The 22,353-nt window shown below is 50.1% G+C and overlaps 1 protein-coding gene across 2 annotated transcripts in view; it reads left to right on the plus strand.

The window, feature by feature from the left end:
- Nucleotides 1-22,353, plus strand: part of CREB3L1 (cAMP responsive element binding protein 3 like 1) — a 47,194-nt gene that overhangs the window by 4,356 nt on the left and 20,485 nt on the right. For both annotated transcript variants that reach the window (XM_086749843.1, XM_086749844.1), the window contains exon 2: nucleotides 19,966-20,194. In XM_086749843.1, the coding sequence (XP_086605969.1) occupies nucleotides 19,966-20,194 (229 nt within the window). The remainder of the gene's footprint in view (nucleotides 1-19,965; nucleotides 20,195-22,353) is intronic.

Genomic DNA, 22,353 nt, shown 5'->3' on the forward strand with positions numbered 1-22,353 from the left:
GATCCTGTATGCCCAGGCAGTGTGACAAGCGGCATCTTCTGGAGCCTGCTGGGAGACAGCAGAATGGGAGAGGAACTGCTCGTCCCTGTGAGTTGCTCCTTGAGTGCAAGCTGGGTTTTGTGCCTACTGTGTGCTCTTTCCTTTAATATTTGTTCAGGCCCTCAGAAAGGAACAAACGTAGCAGGACTGTGAGTAGTGAGGAGGTTGAGTGCTGGTGCAACTCATAAGGGGAGCTTCCCCTGCAGATAAAGAGAGGCTACTCACCGTGGATGACCACCACTCTTGTGAGAAGCCTGTACACACTTCTATTCCTCTTATGCCTACTACAGGGACATAAATTGTGCTTAAGCAGTGCTTATGTCTTGGAATGACCTTTGGTCTGAGTGAGCTTCATGCTATGGTAAATTCCCTCCCACCATCTCTGCACACAGCGAGGATGAAGAGCTCAGGCAGATTTGGTTATCCACTTCTTATTCCTTCCAGGTGCTAGAGAGGGGAGCTCTGCTGTAATGGGAGGCTGGGTCTCTGGGATGGGTGATAGTCCCTCATGGGGACACATGCAACAAGCATTTTGTCCCTCTATTCCCATGCCTCGTAAAATTTGGTCAGCAACACATCTCTAGTTAGTCAGCCAAATACTAGGCAAGGCAAGACTTTTTTTTTCTTTAAATTTTGGTTGGAACTTGGCAGTCAGAGTCCTGTGGGATCTGAAGCACAGATACAGAGAGACCTGGTGGGGCCATTAGACCTGGCCTGATGGAAATGAAATGAATCCTAAAATAACAGCTCCCAGATTTTCCTCTTTCATTAGTCTCTTTGGATCTATCACATGGTTCCTCCACTTCCTGTCCGTGCCACTCCTCACTGTCTCATAGCCAGACTTACACCTGCAGAAGTGCTAGCAGCAGGATGAAACCAGAGTTGAACACAGCAGTTCATGTGTCTCTGAGCCTACAGCATCATCACCACAGAGTCATCACCAGGAAATACGTTTCTAGGTAATGAAGAGGGGGTGAGATTTTAATTTTCCTTAGAGCATTCCAGGTGAATACTTCATCCAGATAGACTGGGAATCATTCATGTATCCGTCCTAGCTGCCAAGGGACTGACAAACATTTGGGATACCTTAATCAATAAAAACATTCATCTGTTGGACAACTGCCTGCATGTGCTGGGAATCCACTGGCCTAAACACTCATCTCAGCTGAAGTGGGAGAACTCTTTAATTGTGCTGCTAGGCCAGACCTCAGAGGGAGGTTGCAACTCAGAGCAGGAGTGTGGGAAGGCACGTGTCCAAAACAGGGTTAAACAGTGGAGACAGATCCATCGTCTTGGTGGGGAGCAGCAGGAAGGACTTTGGTGAAGTGCTTGCAGAGTAAACAAAGGGAGCGTTTGGCAAGGGGTGGAAGCACATCTGTGCATACAGTCCACTCTCGCTGAGGAAGTGTCAGCAGCACCAGCTGGGAGATGCTGGAGTTGTGTACAGCTCAGGCCATGTCTGTCAGGTGACCCCCATCCCTCTGGCCTAAGGCAGCCATTCAATGCCACCATTGCTTTCAGACAGGAGGAAACCGCAGGGTCTCATCTGTACAGACCAGGCTATAGAAAGCCTCTGAGGCTGTTCCATTGGACCTCTTCCCGGTACCAGTACGAGTGCCTAAGCATGGTGCCTGCTGGCTTCTGAATCCCATTACAAGTGTTGACTTCATCAATGCAAAGTACCTCCTGCTGCTCAGGAGCCCATCTGGTGCTGACCCATCTGGGGTCCCATCCCATGCTGCACTGGTCTCATCTGGCACTGCGTGGTCTCATCCAGCACTGTGCTGGTCCCATCTGGCGCTGCAGTGGTCTTGCTGAAGCCTAGAATGGAGCTGTCTCTGGTAGAGAGGGGAATTTGGAAAGAAGAGCATTTTCTGAAGCAGCCCCTTAAAGGGAAATTTTAGAAGTAGGGATTTCACAGCCACAGATGCAGCCCTGCTACTAAAAATGTGGTCAGGATGACACCTCTGCGATGTGCTCCTGTGTTCCCTCTGAGAACAGTCTGCTCCCGGGCTCACTCTTTTTTTTTTTTCTCAGCACTTCCCGGTAGGTTTTCAGACTATAGTCTTTAATTAGCATTTAGTATATTACTGATTTACTACTTAAAAATTCTCACTGTTAAAGGAAGTGAATGAAAACACTTCACTCTCTGGAGTTGTCTGTGATGGCCTCATGGCATTTTCTCTTCTCATAGCCACAGGTAGGATTGTGCTCGGTATGAAGATTTGATTCTCAAGGCTGACTTTAACAGTGCATTTTAGGGAAGAGATGAGTCAACCCTCTAAAGCCTGTGCATCCTTGTCCTCTTGTGGACAGCCTGCTGCAAGAAATCAAATGGGATGCAAAAGCCAGTTGGTGAGTCTCCTTGCTGCAGAGTTACAGGGGAACGGGTAGGGCACCAGGGATGAAGTGGACCATTACAGGTTAACTAAGAAATGGGCAAGAGCTGTCTCTTGGCCTGATTTAGCTGGGAATTCCAGGTCTGTGCTGCAAGGTCGGGTGCAGTCACCAATGCGTCACAGCCAACCTTATTCTTCTTCAGGAGAGGTGTCTGTTGGAAGAGCCAAGTGTGTTATTCGTCACTTCCAGGCCAATCTCAGTCCTGGGATTACCACATCCAGCTTTCTGCTGGGGACTGTATTTATCCTTCTTCACACATGTGAACTCCTGGGACTTCATATCTCCACATGAGAGATGAGAAGTTAGAGCAAGGGTGTAACCAAAGCTGTGTTTCTCCACTGACCCCCATGCTGACACCATGGCTGTCCCACTGCAGCCAATGACTTCTGTATGTGCAACTTTAATGTAGTTTGGTATCCTCTGGCTGAAATAATCAATCGTGTTTTCAGCCTGGCAATAGGACAGAGTGGGTGCTTGCATGGAGCCCTTTTCTTACTCCTTCCTGTCTTTGGAGCTTAACTTGTGAGTTGTTAGGTGTTTTCTTGGGCTGATGCCTGCATGTTCTGCATCATCCCTCAGAGCAGAAATAGCTGAAAGGGTGTGAGGAGCCAAGGGCATGGCCAGAGCAGCAGGAGACTGCAGGTAGCGTGCTGAAAGGCAGGCTGTGTCTTTCGACCCAGTTGCTCCCCACATGTCTGCCATGCAGTGTTTACATCTGTCTAACTCACTCTCAGCTGCTCAAGAAAACAATTTTTTTTTGCTTCTGCTTTCCTGTAGGGTCACATCATTTAAGGTTTTCCTTTCCTGTAGTCTCCTGAGCCAACCTGAACACCCCAGCCTTCCCCTCTCACCCATCCCTTTCTGACCTCTTTACCCACCTTGTCTTCTCTTTCTTTGCATCTCTCCTTCTACTCCTGTTTTCTTAAATTTCTCCAGGGCTGTGTGCCTTTGAAATCACGTGGAGCTGCTCTGCTCTGCTCAGTGTCCAAGCGATAGATGCTTGCCACTGATCTTGACACATCGTTCAGCCAGAACAAGGTCTCGTGAAGGCTGGAACTGCAGACACCCACACGTTCTTTCACTCCTTTCTTTCTTTTCCTATTTTATCTTCTCACTTTATAAGATTGCAAAAATTCCTTGTACAGGATGGAAGCAATGTGCATGGCTATTCTCCCTGAAACGAGTATATAATTTAAAACAGTGCTGGGGTAATTAATACCATCTTTAGGGCTCAAAGGTGATGCCTTAAATGAGGTCATTCATTACGACCATTGTCCAGCCTGTTCCAGAGGAAAGTCACCCCTGACTACCTCAGCAAAGTTGATTTTGGCTTCTTTACACTGTGACTTTGTCTTGATTAGGAAAAATGTTTGTTTAGGTCAGTCTGGCTGACCTGATTAGCAAAGCCTGCTTAAAACGCAGTTAACATTTCTCCTAGAATAGATGCAACGTAATGCCTTCAGCTCAGCAATCTGTGTCAGGAGTTCCCCTGCAACAGGAATGTCTGGGCTCCCTTGGGAGGAACCTGGCAGCCGAGGCTGGAGGAGAAATACAGCTTGGGCCTGACACCAAGCACGTTACACAGGAGGGAACTGGAAACAACATTGGTTTTGGACACTCATGTTGGATTGTCAGCATCCCTCCTGCAGGTGAGCTTCCTGAGACTGATGCCCAAAGAACTTCCCCCTGCTGGGCTCCCTTACTGCAGCATCACGAGGGGCACTGGCTTCTCCTCCTGAAGCCATGGCATATCCAGGTGGGAGCACTACAGCTCAAGAACAACACATCTCTGCTGGCCCAGACGCAGGGAGTCTACCTGGCAAACCTGCTCCTGGTTCTGCAGTATTTGCAGCCCTCCCTCTCCTGGGAGGAGAGCTTTTCCCTCCAGGAGGAGTAGCTGAGGCAGAGGGAGAGCAGGATGAAGAACAGGACCCAGGTCCAGAGCCTTGATAGTCAATCGTTGCATGTCGGAGCAGCTTGATGTTAAATGAGTCCTGTAAGTAAATTCATGACAGATGAAGGAAGGAGCTGGGCAGGTGCTTTTGGCTGAGCTGCTTGCTGCCCTGGGGGAGGGACTGCAAGCCAGGCAGCTCAGGGAGGAGGAAACCAGCTCTGACATTTGTAAAGACCGTTGATGGAAGGTTTCTTTCAAAGCCTTTTTCAGTCTCTCATCTGAGAGCTCTTTGCCCAGGGAGTGCTGGAAATCTGGCTCTTCTTTCCAAGCAACTGTGGCAGACTCTGAGAGTTGATGAGGTGCTGCTGAACCACAAATACTGAATTGCCAATTGAATGATGCTGGGTTTGTTTTTGTTGTGTTTTTTTTTTTTCTCTCCTTTTGGACAGTGATGCAGTGAGGTGTCGGGAACGGGAAAACTGTATTTTTGTCCCAGCTCTGCCAGTTACTTTGCGTGTGATCCTCAGGGTGTCACCTACAGCAACGCAGCTTTTGCTGACTATAAATGGTGCACATGCTTATGCTTACTGGTGTGGGGCAGTGCCATCAATGGGTGAAGCAGATTAATGAAAAGTTAGACAGGGGTGGGGTTTTGCTAGCAGATACTTGCCAGGAAAGGTCCATAGGGGCTACTACTTTGCTTCCACAGTTAGTCTCTTTGAATTGCAGCTATAGATTGTATTTGCAACATCTTCAGTTGGCAGATCCACCCTCCGCTGATGTCCCAGCTATCCTTTGCCCCTCTCTTGTTCGTTACCCCCAGGGACTGCACGTCTGATTCTGACCTCAGATACTTCAAGCTAATCCAGAGTAATCTTTCTGTGTCAGTGTGGATGACTGCGTTGGTCAGCATCAGGATTTAAACTGAAGTACTTGGCCCATGCTGTTTCTGGCCTGACCTCTTTGGGCCTTACTGAAAACCAAACAATTTGTGCTTTATAAATCCAGTGAATGGGCTGTACTCATACCTCATCCTCCGCCGCACAACCAGATCCTCGCTCAGTCACAAACTCTAACTTTTCCCTGGGTTTGGTGCAACTTGCTGAGGGCACCCCATTACATTTCTGCCTGAAATTGCTGCATGGTCAGGGCTGTGCTGAGCTCCCAGGCTCACAAAGGATGTCTCATCTGGTTTGTATCTGAGGAAGAGGCAACAAGCTGAAAGTACTGGAGTGCCATGGTTTTCTCAGTCCCCTAGCAGGGCATTCAGGATCCACATGAGTTTCTCCTGCTGCTCTGTGCATGGTTTTGTGCTTTCCCTTTCTCTTTGGAGCCTTTTCCCTACAGTAAGTCTGCCTGGCCTGTTGTAAAGTTAGGATTGACACCGTCCAAAGTTTGCTTTCCCGTTCTCTAACACACCTCTTCTGCTCTTCAGGATTTGTCAGATACAGCTGGCAGCAGTCCAGCAGCTGGATTAGCATTAAATAATGAGCAATGGCCTGCAGCCCTTTTTCAGATTCGGTGAAGCACGCACCTTTCATTCTTTTTTTACATGTCTTCGAGCTCTGTTTTTATCACACTGGGAGAGAGCTGAGCTCTGGTTAGCACTGGGGACAGAACAGAGGGTGCTGCACTCCTTTCTTTGGTGCTAATTAGTACTGGGGTGGTAGCTGAAGGCTACTGGCTGTGAGAGCAAAGCTGTTTTCTTCCTCCCCTTGTAACTGCAGCCATGGCAAACAGTTGGTGGCAGCTGTAAGCAGCTGGGGTGAGCTGTGGCAGAGCGGGAGCAACGATAATTTCTTCATTTTCCTGCGTACTTCAGGATCCAGAAGAGCAGCCCTGGCAACCTCCTCCTTTGTAGCCAGGGGCTGAAGTCCCAGGTGAGATGAAGGCACACATTACAATGTCAACCCCAGCAGCTACGCAGTGTGGTGAGGTTACCCGGCAGCCTCGATATCTATGAGTAAATGCCAGAGACCCATGTACAGACCAGTGCCTCATCCAATGATCTCAGATCCCTTTCTGATATTCGATGAAATTGGATTATGTAGAGTTGCCAGAGGATTTATTTGTTTACTCTGGGAAAAGAAAGAGGGAAGGAGGCCAGGAGGGATGGAGAATAGAGGGAAGAAATAGAGGGAAGAAAAAGCAAAAAACAAGAGAGAGGTAGCTATGCAGTTAGCATTCCTGAGCCATCTGGACCTGTTGGCATGGCCCCAGCTGGATGGGCTCACAGGTTTATCCAGAGCATGATGTAATCTCCTTCGTCCAGGGTTTGATTTTTCTCTTTGTGCTGGATGGCCTTGTATCTGGTGCATGTCTGGAGCGGGCATTTTGATTTCCTGTTGCTATTTGTGGACTTTTCCTGGCCAATCCTCAGGAGCAGCTTGGGCGGTTTGCATTCCTCAAGCTGATGAAGCAATGCCACCCCACCGGCACAGAGCAGAGCGGAGGCCAGCCGCAGCCAGTCTGCTGGCCGGGGAGGAGCAGCCCCGCACGGGGAACCGTTTGTGGTTTACACCGTGCCGTGCCTGGAGAGAGGGTGACCCCTCTGCCTGGCGCCTGGGCTGCTGCAGCTGATCTCAGGAGTCTGCTCAGCCTTCAATACCTTCAATACCAGGGCTGGTGGGACCCCCCTTCCCAGCTCCCAGGGCTTCCCTGCCCTGCTGGGTCTTGGAGCAGAATAGGAGGAAGAAGAATTTTATTTGGCTCAAGACCTGTTCCTCCCTTTGGTAGGTGTAAGTAAAAAGCACCAATGATCTCAGTCCCTCTCCCTTGCTAACGCCAGCACCGGGGAGCATCAGGGCTCTCAGCTGCCATGTGAAGTAGGTCGGCTTCCCAGCAGGTGGGAAGGGGAGCTGGGGAGGACGTAGTCTGATGCTGCCAAGCGCCCATCCTTGCTAGGAGAAAACCTGTGATCTCTTTCCCTCCATCAGACAGTGCAATTTATAGGAGGCAGTGCAGTCTAATAGGAAGGATTCAGACTTGTGTTCTCTCCGTGGTCTATGGGAGACAGCCATGCCTCACCAAGACCAGCCATCTCTTTTTTTCTTGAGTCTTTCCCAGGACATGAAATTAAGAGGGTTTGCACATCTGCCTCTATAAAAACACACTGAACGTCTTTAAGTTACAGGAGCCACACACGAGCAAAGTGGTGTTCTTCACTACATAAATTCAATGTGTAGAGGGGCAAACAGTAGAGCCATAGGTCCCTTCCTGCCTTCAGAAACTGAGCAACTCCTACCCTCCCACATGGCTGGAAAGGTCTGAGATGCCTAGAGGACGAAGATGGGATTTCTCTACAGCATACCACTGCTGCAAGCAAACCTCGAGCCCAGCGATACAAGGGGCTTGCTTGAGAGTATGCCATTCTCTGCTCTGACTCAAGAGATGTGGGTAGCTGTGTGATGAGCCATTAAGCAGCAGTTTGACATGAGCATATAGTACTCCCTCCTTCACAATGCCTAATCCTGCCCACATGCCCCGCTTAACTTTGTTTCCTCCAGAGGCTTGGGAGCAGGGAAACTGAGCACAGTGACCCCCAGAGAGCAAAATTTTGTTTGGCAGAGAATCCTACTGTCTGGTTCAGAAGTTTTCCTGGTTGCACCCAGCAGGAGCAGGGCTCTGCTTTCATAATACCCCAGGGATGGCCTGTCCATGAGGGATGGACTCCCTGGAACCACAGAGCTGAGCTTTTCCACCCGACTCAGCTCTGCTGAGCAAGAGAGTAGCTGAGGAAAACCATGGCCTCTTTATAAACCGACTGGCAAAACTCTTGCATCTCTCCTGGGAGTGGGCCAGGGATTCTGAGTCACTGCTGAAGTGAGTTTCAGCCAAGGTAGTCTTACCCAAGACATTAAGCGAGAGAGGAGAGATCCACCCAGGAGTGCCAGCAGAAAGCGAAATAGCCATGACCATAATTAATAATAATATAATGATGAAAAGATTCAGAAATGCACTGCCCACTCCAAAAATAAAGTCTGAGGACAATTCAAATGCTGTACAGAAAAGAGAAGAGAGGAAAGAGTCGAGAAAGACTGCCAAGGCCTGCATGTCAGCTGCAATGCAAGGAGTCCCGTCCAGCTGGCCTGGGTTCAAAGAGCTCCTATTGTCCAACAGCATTTCCAAGACACCATTCAAAACTTTCAGAAAATGAACCCAAGATGCAGGGTGAGATTTATCGCACAATAAAGGCAAGCCCGATGTGTGCACCCTTTCAGAGAGAGGAGACAAGGAGGAAGGCAACAGAGGAGCAAAGCAGAGGAGAACCAGGCAGCAGAGGCATGAGGGTGGTACGAGAAGGTCTGGTTCTGCGAGCATCCAGGCAGGAACAGGGGCTGGGTGTGTCCATGCTGGGACACACACTGGGCACTTGGGAAGGATTACATATATATGAAGAACTCCATACTTAGGAAAAGTCACTTGGCATCAGGATTAAGGGACAGAAGGAGAAGATCTTGCTGACGGTTTTTCTCTTTCGTTGCACGTAAACCCATTGTAAATACTAAGAGGTTATTGTAGCTTCTGGTCCTGGATTATATACCTGCATAATAAGGCCAAGTCTGAAAGGATGCCCAGAAGCCAAACCACTGTAGATTTTATCTTGATTTTCTAGGGCTCACACAGCCTTCATTATTGCTTTGCAGCACTGGCCACAACAGCAGGGCTGTAACTCCTTTTGCCACAGGAATCACTCGCTTCCATCTGTGATTTGATTATGTTAAAATTTAGCAATTAATTATACAGAAAGATAATTTAATCTTTGAATCTGCTGCTAATGTGGTGTTACTTGTCCACAACCTGCCATCATTAAGTAAGTCCTCAAGTTCTCCCTGCCTGCAATGAGACCAGTGTTTTTTCTGCTGTCTGCATAATAATCCGGTATGGTGGCCATGCCATACACACTCCAGAGATTAAAAGGTGACTTGGTTTTGTTCTCAGGAAGACCTCTGGTAGTGAGGACTTGTTCATCTGAGAGCAAAAAGCCTGAGAAAATACTTTGGAGGCTTAAGCTAGAGTCCCTCTTTGCAATGACTCATATGTTTGGTGACTGTAGTTAAGCTTCTACAACAGTTTCTTTTTTAGAAAGGGGTGGATTTATCTGAAGCCTTTAAACTGAGATGAGGTGTTTCTGTGAAGCTCAGTTGCAATTATGAGTTTGAAGCAGGAGGCATGAATTCAGCTACGTAAGGAACCGTATTTGATTACCAAATTGGTTCCTCCAGGCCCTAAAACCCATGAAGCCATCCATTGTCTCCTCATGCCACTCCAGGGATATCCAGAGAATGGATTCCCAAATCCACTGGTTTCTGTGGACACTCCTCTGATGCTGGGGTGTAGAGGGCTGCATGATCTCAGGCACAGGAGCTTTCAGGGCAGGTCTCTAGGGCATAACAGGTTTCTTGTCTTCAAAGGAACAGGGGATCTTTTCTTCCCAGAAGCTTCTGACTTTACTTGAGCACATGATCCCAGGTATCTTTCCTTTTCTACTTCTTTTCACCAGCTACAGGGTACTCGGCTGCTGGGCCTTGTCATGGAGAAGTATGGCTTGGAGAGGGGATAGCTGGAGAGCCACGTGTTGGGAAAGGGTTTGCACAGGCTGTCTTTCTCCTTCAGCCTTGATCTTCATCCTGTGGCTGAAGTGACTGCTTTATCTCTGACCAGTCAGATCTCCATCCTCAGCTTTGAAAACACAGGGCTTTGACCCCTTGTTCGTTCATGAACATCACACCTTCGTTCTCCCTCAGGATGGTGTTAATCCAGGCTGTCACGAATGGTCTGAGAGGTGTTACTGCCCTTTGCGGGCTAGGAAGGATTTCCCCATTCTCCAGAGACTCTGGTTTCTGCAGCTCCACCACTGAGGTGAAAATTATACCCTCAGCGTTGGAGCTGAAGTTTAATTTCCTATCTGCTGCTCAGGGCACAGATTTTCCACTGGGATATTGGCAGCAGGTCAGAAATCTGCATTCCAAGCTGAATTGCTTTGAAAACAGTCCTAGTGCAGGACCCCATTAAGTCTGCTGGTTGCAAAACCCAGCTCTTGCCCAGCCTAGCCGCTGAAGAGTGTTCCAGCTCTTGCTCTCTCTAGATTTTGGGTGAAAATCCCTCACATCCTTGAATCACAAATCAGCTGGTCCAGGCTTAGTTGTTCTGTAATTGCCCTTTACAAAGGCCCAAGGAATGAAAGCCACCAGTAATGTTTGGTATTAGATACATGCCTCAGCTTTCGGACTTGAACAGAGTACAGCTATCTTCCTCTTCCAAGCCTGCTTTTCTTTATGGATCTCCAGGGACCTGCCAGGGGACAAAATGTGAATTATCTCTGATTTTGCTCTCTGAGTGCTAAAAAGAAACAGTTTCAATGAGACAAGTGAAGCTGATTATAAGATAATACAGGCCTTTCCTCCTGCTCTGGATATCTCCCAGAGCAGATTTCCTCTCTCTCCCAGGGTGCCTTTCTCGTTGCTTAGATCGCCTTTCTTGCAAGATGCAGAAAAAAGGCCCATAATGTCATGGGGGTGACAAGCTGTGTAAGAGCAGAGATCTGCCGACTCTGGTGCCTCCAACCCCGTATCAGGCAGGGCCAGAACCTTCCAAGAAAGATGGAAGAAGCGGTGGAGTGGCTTTTATTCCAGTTTATTTCGGTTATTGAATAAACTTCCCCATCCCACTGGCAACTGGCTTGAGCAGTTGCACCTCTCTAATTTATTTTTAATTGTATTGAATGTTCATGCTGTATTTCATGTCTTTTGGGGATACTGTGACCTCAGCTTCACTGCAGCATGCAGTGTAGTTCACAGAGAGTCACACAGAGTAAAGCAGTATTTTATTTCATTTACTGTGCCTGCTGCCTTTTGTTGCACTGTGTGTCCCTCTCCATGAAGCAGAATTTTTTCGCTAAACCATGCAGGCAGATGTGCCACACAAAATTAAATCTGTGTAGGCTTTTCCAGGGTAGATATGCCTGTAGATTTGCAGGGCTGGGCCTGGAGCTGCGCCCCTAGGTTGTGCAGGGGTGCCACACGCCAAGAGGCATAGCTGCAGAAACCCAGTTGCGTTCTGGCTGGTGTGCCTCTGTGGAGACTGCGAAGGGATGGATGTGTTTGGGCTCTGCAAAGGGCAGGCCTGGGTGGAGGTGGATCTGGGTGACATAGCAGATAGGGCCTTCCCAAAGATGACAGATTGTATTTTCACACGTAGCGAGAAGAACTTCGCATTAACCCTGTCCCCTTGTAATGGTGGGGAGTTAGGGTGTCTTTGGGAGCCCACTGCAAACTCAGCTGAGGCTGCCAAGTAACCACAAAGAGGTAAAGCACCAGTTCAGACAAGAAGGCAGAGACCTGGGGGCAGTGAGGATGATACAGTTTCGTTCTCTGAGAGCTACTGCTCATGTGAAGTCGCTGCCAGGAGACTGTGCTGACCTCAGCTTGGGAAGGGGCAAAGAAGAGGAAGAGACCCCTGCCAGCTTGCCCAGGGGTACCTGCCTTCCCACAGAGAACACCTCCCACGCATCTCCGTTCAAAGGCGGCCCGGCTGCCATCATGATGGCTCAGAAATAAAGGCAGCTTTCTTTCGTAGCAAGCAGGTGTCTTCAGTTCTCCAAGCTCAAGAAAAGCCTTGAAGGACAAACTTTTTATTTACCTTTCACAGACTCCTAGAAATAGCCTCAAAATCTTCTGCCAAATGAGAGTTAAGAGCAGCTGATCTACATGTTTCATCCTGAGTGGGTTGTGTCCACTTCTGCGTATGGTTTAAGTCCTGCTCTAATTTTTTTTTTTATCAGAGTTGACTGCAAGGGAGTTGTAAGCCAAAGGAAATTTGGGACGTTCGTTGCATATGTAGCATACACGCAGCAAAAGCTCGCTGGAAAGCAGAGGCATTCCTCTTTATCCTCCAGGGTGCTGCTGCTGGTAGGAGAGGTGCTCCTGCCTCTGCAGACTCAGCAAGTCTCGTGCAGGAGGCAAACTCGTACTGTAGCTGCTTTCCACACCTGGCTAGGGGAGCCTGATTTGCCCCAGTGGAGTCTGACATGTTCCCCTTCCTCCCTAGCACACACATACCTGCTCTGCACCCTGGCATCTGCCAGGCACCATGATGCCACTTATCTTTTGATTCACCTCATTCCCCTCACAGGGTGCTTCCATATCACCACTGTCCACACTGGCTGCTGATCCCATTTATGCTGAGCACGCTAAACCCAGGTGTGGGCTGGGTGACCAGTGTCCATGACTCCTCTGCCACAGCAGCAGCAGGTGCCTTCGGGGCCACTGGGAAACCCAGTCACAGGGTGGCAGATTTCATCACAACATCACCCATTCCGTCAGCTGATGTGGGGTTTTTTTCCCCCCTTTAGTGGGGTTGTGGAGGGAGGGGGACACACAAAACCTTTATGTCTGCCATAGAGGTTTCTACCTGAAGGGGTATGTCTCCAGGAGAGGCTGGGACGATGGCTGAGGCACTCACTAAAACATCCCAGGATGAAAAACAGCCGTGAAGGGGCAAAAGCGAGGCCTCCTTGAGGGGCAGAGCCCCTCGCCCGCGGAGGGGCTCTACCCCTCGACCTCAGTGTCCCCTCCGGCCTCAGCGTCCATCCGGGCCCTGCGGCAGCCGGGCACGGCGAGGGGGAGCCGGCGCAGGCCCGCAGCCGGTACCCGTCGCGGCCGCGGACCGCTCCGTCCTAACCCTGCACTCCTCCCGCCCGCCTCGCACGGCTCCGCTGGCAGCCGCCTCCTCCCCATTGGCCGCCGCTCGGCTGCGCCGGCCAATGGGGCGGCCGCTGCTGCCGGCCGTTGGACGCGTGCCGCGGCGACCGTTAACCGCCGGCGGCGGCGCTGGGGGAAGGGCGGGTGGCTTCCCGCACCCGCCGGCCGCCCCTCCCGGGTCCCGCTCCGGCCGGGAGCTTCGAGCCGTTGAGGTGACGAGGGGCGGTGAAGCGGCTGCGAGTACCCGGGGACCAGGCGGGGACCTCGGCTGCCTGGGTGGCTGCTGCTCCCTCGCTTCGGGTTAGCTCCTTGCTTTGGCGCCACTCCCTCAATCGCCTTCCCCTGATTGTATCTTGAGCTTCTGTGGTCCCTCCTAGGTCTTGTGGCGCCTAGCGCTGGAAATGGTAAATCCAGGTCCTTGGCACGGATGTGCGGTGGAAGGAGGTTTCCAGAGCGTGCCTGAGCCTCGCTGGGACTTCACAAGGCACTGGGGACATGGCGGTGGCTGCTGTCGCCAACGAGTAACAGCTTGTAGCACCTTTGGTCTGATGGCACAGCTCTCTGGTAGGGAAGCAGGTCACCTGCCTTGCTTTCAGTGTCCCTAAATCCCCCTCTTTCTGTCATTTTGCGTTATTCTACTGACAGCAATAAATTCTGGGCCCAGCTTCAGAGCAGGTTCAGTCAAGCCCTCACCACTTGGGAGTCAGTGTCAGGGAAGCGTTTGGTTCACCATACAGCCCAAGGTCATAATGCTGAAAATAATCACAGGTGACTTGGGCATTGCTGGCAGTCCCTGAAAAAGACTGAAGGGTGCTACTGGTTGAGATGCTGTCCTGCTGCTGGAGGGAAACAGCAGTGGGCTTTGCAGATGGTTTGGCCTGAGGTGCTTCGGTGGTGCCATGCAGAGAAGCAGGAACAGGAAGGGAGTCACAGGTGACTGGCAAGCTATCCGGGCAGACCAGGGGTCTGGGCAGACCAGGCATGGAGGAGCAGGGAGCTGTGGTATGTGAGAGGAGAGACCAAGAGCGATATAAGTCAGGATGGAGGGGCACCAGAGGGGTTTAAGAGAGCTGGGAGGCGGTGGGATAATCACTTGTGCCCCTTGGGGTGGAGATACACCAACTAGGCTGTGAGGAGAAGTGTGCACAGCGTCTGTCCATCCTGCCTGGATCTCGTTACTGCTGTCAAGACCTTCACTTCCATAAGGTCTAAAATTCACTGCATTTTAAAGAGAGCAGAAGGACTGTCTGGAGTGTATGGGCTCTTCTTTCCTGGAATGTAAAGGAAACCTCGGCTGTGAAGCTGGAGTGCAGGGGGCTTCATTCCTTAGTGAAAGCAGAGAAGGGAAATGCAGATGTCACAGCTGGGACAGGAGATTTATCTTGGCAAGCAAAGAGGAAAAATACTTTCAAAAAGAAAAGAGAAAACTCAGAAGAATCCCCTCCCCATCTGCACTGCTTGCCAGCATGAGCAGAACCTCCAACCTGCAAAGGCCCTTCGTCTCCTGGGCCTGGGCTGCCGCCCAGCTGGATTAGCCCCTTGCCGCTTTCTCTTTGGAGTGAGACCATTATGGTGGGAGCAGGGAGGCTGTGAGAACCAGGCTGATCTTGAAGGGAGATTGTCTCCAAACAACTCAGCTGGATTTGGGAAGGGGAACGTCACAGTCAAAGGATGGAAGTGTGAAAGGGAACGGGAGGGACAGATGCAGCCGGGGTGACCACAGAGGAGAAGTGGATCCAGGGAGAGGAAACCGTTCCCCTCCTCAGGTGTGTGTGGTGCCGCTGGACTACAAGAGTGGCCCCTCTAGGCATCCTATGTGCAACCAGGCAGAAGAAAGGGCTTAATGCCTCTGTTTCTGCTTGGGGCTCCCAGAGGTCTTTCACCAGCTCTGGGTGGGGGGAAATAGAGAGCTTGCATTTGGATGTCTGGATGCTTTACATTAATTCCCAAGATAACTGTTGTTCAACAGGAAAGGGTGTTCGAATGAGAAGTGCACGCACGCACATACAGTGTGCTATTTAGACAACCCTAAGCATGAGGTCAGGGTGAAAACATGTGGTGGAAATATGTTTGGAAGAGTCAGTGCCTATGTCGGTCACCAGGAGTGGGAGGGAGCAGGAGCCTGCAGCTGACAGATTCACACTCTCTCCCAATGGCTGAGGTGGCCTCAGCCTGAGCAGATTCTCCTGTGGCACCAGAACAGCTTAAGGCTCTCTGTTGGGCCTGGAGATGCAGCGGTCATTGCCGCCCTGGTACCTGTGCACACTGGCTCATTCCCTTTGGGCACTGCCTCCCTGTCCTCCTAGAACAGCAGTGGGGGGACGGGCAGCCAGAAATCGGGCTTGGATCAGGAAATCCAGCACATCCTCGCCATCGCGTTTCTGTCCCTTGGCTGCCCCCTCCCTGACCGCTCACTGGTAATACAGCTTTGGAAACACATCTCGTCCTATTTCTTGGCTTTGGAGCATAGTTAGAAGGAGAAGGAAGGAGGGTGTGAAAGGGAGGGGGAGATAGCAGGAGCGAATAATGCAAAATGAGACTGTGCTGTGAGCTTCATATCCCATCTGGAAGCTGTTTTCCCCCAGTACACTTCACACCCACTCCCTCTGGGCCAGGATGGTAAGGATCACATTTCCCAGTTGACTGGTTCCCCTTGCTCAAGCCAGGCCCATCTGCATGAAAGCTACTTGAGATATCTTAAAGGAGAATCTCAGCAAAGTTGGAGTGTCCTTCATTGTCAGAATTAGAAATTCTTGGACAATTCTCTGAGGAGCTGGCCCATCTCAGCCTGGCTGGAGGGTGCTCTCTAGAAGAGAGTCTAGGCCTTGAAGACGCTGTGAGAGGATCAGACTCCTCTGATCATGCATCTCTGTACATCCCACATTCATTCACGTCCAAATCCTGTGGACCCTTCCTTGGACCTTCCACTGACACGTGCCTCTACTTTGCTGACATCTTCATTGCCACAGCATTGGCAAAAGTCTCTCCAAAGCCCAGCACAGTCATTTCATTTAGTGGCAGCACATGCAGGCCTTCAGCTGTGCTGGCCCCAGTCTGGGTGGGAAGGGAGGGCTAGGAGCAGCCCAGCACCTACTTTGGCGTGTGACCTTCCAGCCAGGGTAAAGCTACGTCCATTAGGTCAGGTGATAAACCTGCTTCTGTTTATCGCTCGGAAACTCGGAGCAACGACCCTGCCATGCTCTTTCATGATCCACACAGCCATGAGATCCCACACTCTGGGACCTGCAGTTCCCCACAGCCTGCTCTCTCATGTGTTGAGGGAGAGTATGGCTAAAGCCTTCTTTGAGTTTTGCCAAATAGGTGGAGCTCCCACACCAAGGCTGGGTGGGATAGAGTTTGCATATTGTGGGTTAGCAGGCTAGATCTAAGCTAACTAGCAGTGGTTTTGATGTCATCTATCCAAACTGAGCTCTGGGCTACTCCTCACTATGCCCATCACAGTTGGATCTGGACAGGAGGACACTTTTCCCTGTTACCCTGTGGTTGTATGCATGGCTGTCTTTACTACTGAGGAATCTGTCCTGAAGTTAACAATACCTGTTGGTGTCAGGAGAGAACAGACCCAACCCAAGAGACACAGCAGTCTTCCTGGGACGTGGTGGCTTAGCTTCCTGCTTGTCCTGTAGTCTCCGTTGTGGATATAGCCAGCTACAAAGCCATGTCATTATCATTGTTTGCTTTACCCTCCCTTCTTCTGCTTTCCTCTGCCTCTTGCCGCCGCCTTTGAGTAAAATAGCAATCTCCAGCTCTTTGACAGCTCTGGGTGCTCTCCCTCTTTGAGGGTGTCTGATCCTTGGTGCCCTCTTTGAAAATAGCCATAGTTGTTCCCAATCTCATAGGCTAGCTCCCTTCTTTCCATCATCTGTGTCTGGAGATCTTGGACTGGTATATATATGATCAGCGAGAGCTGAAAAGGGGCTGCTTTGATGAGAAGGCTTTGCCAGTACTCAGTTGTGCTGGAGGATAAGACTCGAGAGCCCAGAGAGGGGTACGTGCCCCAGCATTTCTGAATTCCCAGGGAGGGTATGAGTTTCATTCTCTGCTTATCACTCATGTTTTTCCCATACTGTGCATTAGGTCTCTGTCTCTCAGGAGGGAATGGGCTCCTGGGGACCTGAATTTTTGCGTCTCTGGGAGAACAGTGTTGCCTTCATCCTCACTTCCAAGCAGGGAGGTCCCGCAGCAAGCCTGCTGTGTGGTGTCTAGAAGAAGAAGCAGAAATCTGCAATTACTCCTGCCAGTGTTGGTGCGCATGTTAAGGCTCTGATACTCAACGCCTCACACTCATTACTCATCTCTCACCCCTTAGCCACTGCTGGGGAGATTTTTTGGTTTCAGAATAAAACCAGAAGCACATCTCTGCCTCTTCCCTCCGGGTAGGTTTGTCCTACAATGGGAAGACTGTTGACTGACCAAGAGATCCTTGTACTAAGCGTGGGTGGGATGCCGCTAAAAGATAGCGTGTGGAACTACTGCATAAATGCTTCTTTTTGACTCTCTTCACTCCCACCTCTGCCTTTGTTAATGCACAGTTGTGAAAGAAATTTGAAGCACGTGGCAGAGGCACAGACAGTTCTTCCTGTAGCTGTCCATCCAGCCCTGCTTCTCTTCCAGGGTTACGTGGTGGTTCTAGTTTTGATGGTTACAACAGTGTATACGATTTGAGTGCCTCTTGTTGGATCCTGGCTCTGCTTTGCTGTCATGGTGCTTTGGCAGCCAGAACTCTGAAGCCCTCCACTTCTTTGTGATTACATTCTCACCCTTACCGTAAGGCTATCGTGTTCATATCCTGTGTTTGCTTGCGTTGTTTAGAGAAAGCAAGAGAAGGAACAGCTGTTACATGAGCAGGCACTCTCTGGGGTTAATGCTCAGGACTGCAAACTCTTTACCCCTCCATGCTGTAGGATAGGACAAAATCTGGTTTTCTAGTGCTTTTTAGATAAATATCTAACCCAGTTCCATCTGCTGACTCAGCTCCCTCTAAAGAACGGTTATGCTCAGCACAGATGGGAGGTGTTTTCTGTCACTTGATTTAAGTGCAGAAATGCTTCTAGGCAACTTGGAAATGGCTGGGTAGATTTTACCCAGCTACTCCGCCAGCTCCGTTTCCAGCATGGGAACAAGTGGAGAAAACTTCAGCCCAGACATCCCAGGGAGGGCCTCAACACCGGAATTTAGCATGAGTGTGCCTTCTCTGCCTTACCTGCATATACACTGCCTGTTCTCCCAGGGGAGCCCTGGATGGTGGTATGTTAGGCTGCACTCCAGGCAGTGGGAGAACAGGACAAGTGGGAAGGAAGTGAAGGGAGAGAAACCTTGTGTCAGGCAGAATGTAGGCAGCAGGGACTCACCCCCACTTCCAGCATGGTCTGTGAGCATCTGAGTTTTTAAACTGAGTGATTGAGGGTGGATGTTGGAGGGTGAAGGGCACTGGCATGTTGGGTGTTGCTGCAGCTCACTGTCTCCCTCCTCAGCTTGGTGGGAAGTGTGGGTCTGTTCAGCTGGAGCCTCCTTCACTCCCTAGCCTCACCCCAATGCTCCGTCAGCCAGCATAATGTTGACAGAGTGATATTGTGCTAAGGTAAAACAAATATACCTTCCTGTATGAGCAGGAACCAGCAGGCTCCAGCATCCGGGGTCCTCTGGCCAACTCCTCCCTCAGTTCTAGCGCTGGGGAAAGGACTGCACGCACGCCATGCTCCTCTAGGAGCCGGGCTCCTTCCTGAGCTCAGCTCTCACACTGGAATTCATTGGCATTCATGTCTCCACTCTAGGACCTGCATGCTCTCTCCCACTCTCCCTCATCCATACCCTGTTGCTCTTGGTATTTCAGTATGCTGCTTTCAATGCTGTTCTGCCCACCCAGATGCTTTTCCAGGCAGGGGAGGGGACCCAGTCTGACTCTGCTGAGCTCTCTCCAGTTCATTTAAGTTACACAGTTCCGTCTGTGTAATATAGTCACTTGAATGTATCTGCCTTTTCTTTCCTCTCCCTGAGCCAGAAGCCTCAATCTGCCAACAAATGGGATAATTTTTCAGCTGGTGTTTGGCAACCATAATTTTTCTCCGTGCCCAACCAATGCTTTGTTGTAGCAAATGGAAAAGTTAGCGATTTGACTTCTGAATAGGAGGATATGCCTCAAAGGAAGCAGGTTCCCTGCAGCATCAGGAGCCCAGCTCTGCAGCAGCACTGGCCAGATTTACTGACTGTTACTGGAATGATTAGTGGAATGATTGTTTGTTGTTAACAGCCCATCTGTAGTGTTTAAACTCAATCGGGGAGCAGAATTTCACAGGCATTATCTGGCTGGAGGACAGCCTCATATGGTCCACAGAGGGTCTGTGAAATCCCAGAGGAAATTAAATACAACAGGGGGCCTTCCTGTTATGTTGATCCAACTGATCTTTTTTTCTCTGATAGAAATCAGCAGCTGGGTTGATGTTCTCTGGGGCATCAGAGTGCCTATTGCTGCTGGCAGAGGACATGAAAAAGTGTCTGTCACCAAGAACAGGTCTTGAAGACTGTGACTTTCTGCCACAGTCTGCCTTGCATTTTGTCATCACAGGGATTTCTTGCCTTGTGCTCTATTCAGCTCGTTGTCACACTGAGATGATGCTAGGAAGCCGAAGATAGGTAACCACAGAGGAAGGGGGAGATGTGAGAATATAGAAGGTTTCGTGAGTGTTTGCACTGTAGATAAACAAGCAGAGAAGATGTACAGCACCACAACGCTTTCTATCTTAATTCAAGGCGTTTTTATCAAACTGATGCAGGCAAGGGATAGGAACTTCTTTTTTTTTCCCATCCAAAAAGGGCTGTTGTTGAGGTTTGGCTCTCAAAGCAGTGGAAGGCTCTCACATCCCTCTTGGAGTTGACACTTATGCTCTTTCTCCCTTTGTCTTTCCTCAGCATTTCTCAGAGAATCTGGATCACTTCTCTGACAACATGGAGGATTTCTCCAATGACCTCTTCAGCAGTTTCTTCGATGACCCAGTACTGGCTGAGAAGAACCCGCTGCTGGACATGGACCTGGATCCACCCACTCCAGGCATCCAGGCAGAGCACAGCTACTCCCTCAGTGGAGACTCGGCTCCCCAGAGCCCCCTCGTGCCTGTCAAGACTGAAGATAATGCTAACGGTGAGCATGAGACGTGCACACTGCACAGCTTCAGGCACATCTGTTAGCAGAGGCTCTGGCTGGCTTCCATATATAAGGACAAACTTATTCCTTGGCTATTCCCTGGCCTTGTGCATGGCTAATCCAGGGAAGAATTTGATCTTCTGTTGTCAAATACAACCGACATTTTTTTCCTTCAGTTTGTGCTCTGACAGTCACATTGCTCCTTTGCCGGGCTAACTGTTATTTACAAGAATGGTAATTGGTTGTGGTTCGCTGTGCTGCCAGCTTCTGGCAAGAAACAGGCAATGTCTCTTTAGGACTCTGCAAACCTGGGTGTGGATGCCCTACATCCAGGTCTGTTTTGGCATCAGGCAGCAGGGTTTTGGCTTGAGTATAGGAAGCATGAGTTTCTGGCTGCAACCAGTGCTGGTGGATGTGGAAAGCTAAGTGGCTTCTTTACCAGCAGATCTTTTAGCAGGAGACAGAGAGGAACAGTCATTTCAAAACCTATTTTTAAAACAATTCATTTCAGGATAATTTATGATGGCTGGATATTTTTAGAGCCGTCCTTGCAGAGAGTCCTATAATTTGTGGGACTGCGTGGGTGTCCCAACAGCTGATGGACACCAGGCTGCCTGAAAAAGCAGTGGCATAGGCTCAGTATACACAGAAGAAAGCCATTCCTTTGAGGGAGAGTGAGACCTGGGACAGAGACTTCCCTCTCATGGCCAGGAATGATCCCAGCTCTCTGGTACAAACACCAAGGCAGGAGGAGAGGAGCTAGCCTCCGCTGCTCCTATGGTCCTTACAAAGGGTGCAGCCGTTTCTGCCTCATTCCTTAGTGCTCACTAAGAGAGGTGCTGGGAGGGGCTCATGGCAGGCCAAGCAAGCTCTGCCTTAGGATCAAAAAAGCTTTCAATTTACATTGCTTTTTCCTTAGCTTTAACCCCAGTATAATCTTGGCGGGCACTCAGCCCAAACAGGCAACTGAGTGACTAACCAAAAAACAAACCAGAATGAGCGCATGGACACATCTTTATTTTGCCCCTGCAAATGAATAGGAGGAGATGAGGAAGCAAAAATCATGAGTTTGTGGAAAACAGTGAAATGAAGTCTACCTGCATGAAGCTACCTCAGGGACGACTCCTTTCTCAGAGACCTGTCACCACTTCTGCTCCTCTCCTCTTTGTCTGGACATGCCCCTGCTTCAGCTGCGGTGTCTCCAAGGCAAGACTCCTGAATGGAGTGTGACTCTGATCCTTGGGCAGAGGCCAGCACAGGGTGTACAGCACATTATCCAGGAGAGCTTGAGGTGGACCTGGCATTCGCTCTCTGAGAGTGCAGACCAGCTCTATACTGGGAGTAAGGCCTAGTATTAATGTCGCAGGAACAGGGGTATCTATGCACCCAGTCCTGCAGTGGAATAATTCAACCCATCTTTCCAAGGCTATCTTGGCTTGTAATGGGATGTGAGTCATATTCTAGTGTAGCCCTGAGTGAGGTCCAGTATTTGCAACACTGTGCAGTCCTTTTGGCACAGCTCCATCCAGTCTCAGTCCTTTTAGACATTCACTTCAAATTAATTACCCAGGAATGGCTTTTCTTTAGCATTAAGCAAGCTCTGCTTGGTCTGCAGAGCTCCTCAGGAGTGCCCAGGGTCTGTCTAGGCTTGGAGCTGGCTGAGACTTGCTATTTATCAGCTTTCTCCCAGCTTTTCTGCAGATCTACAAAACACTTCCAAATCCTGCCCCTTCCCACATGGTTCCCACTAACAGAGGTTCAGCTAGGACAAGTCACTGGGTGCATTGTGACCCTGCTTATCAGTGGAGTCTGCTTTCCAGATGGTTTGCACATACAGACTGGCTGCTTTGGTTCCTAGTAGCAGCCCTCAGTTCTGCAGGGCATGATTTGATGCCAGGAGCACGGGGAGCCAGAGTTGTGCAGAACAGCTGCTGCTGGACCAGCCTCGGGCTAGTGCCTGCACTCCTGTACAGGTCCTGCTTCCTCACTGCTCTTTGCCTCACCTCCTCAACACAGGGCAGCTATGGATATCGCTTAGCAACACTTCTTCCCATCATGTACAGAGTATCTAGAGCAGAGGATAAGCTTCCTGGCATGCCTCACCCAGCAACATACAGTGAAATCTGCAGTGGTTACAGACTAGCCATACCTCTGAA

This window comes from Chlamydotis macqueenii, chromosome 5 (genome assembly GCF_036417535.1).
Source record: "Chlamydotis macqueenii isolate bChlMac1 chromosome 5, bChlMac1.mat, whole genome shotgun sequence".
Taxonomy (NCBI): domain Eukaryota; kingdom Metazoa; phylum Chordata; class Aves; order Otidiformes; family Otididae; genus Chlamydotis; species Chlamydotis macqueenii.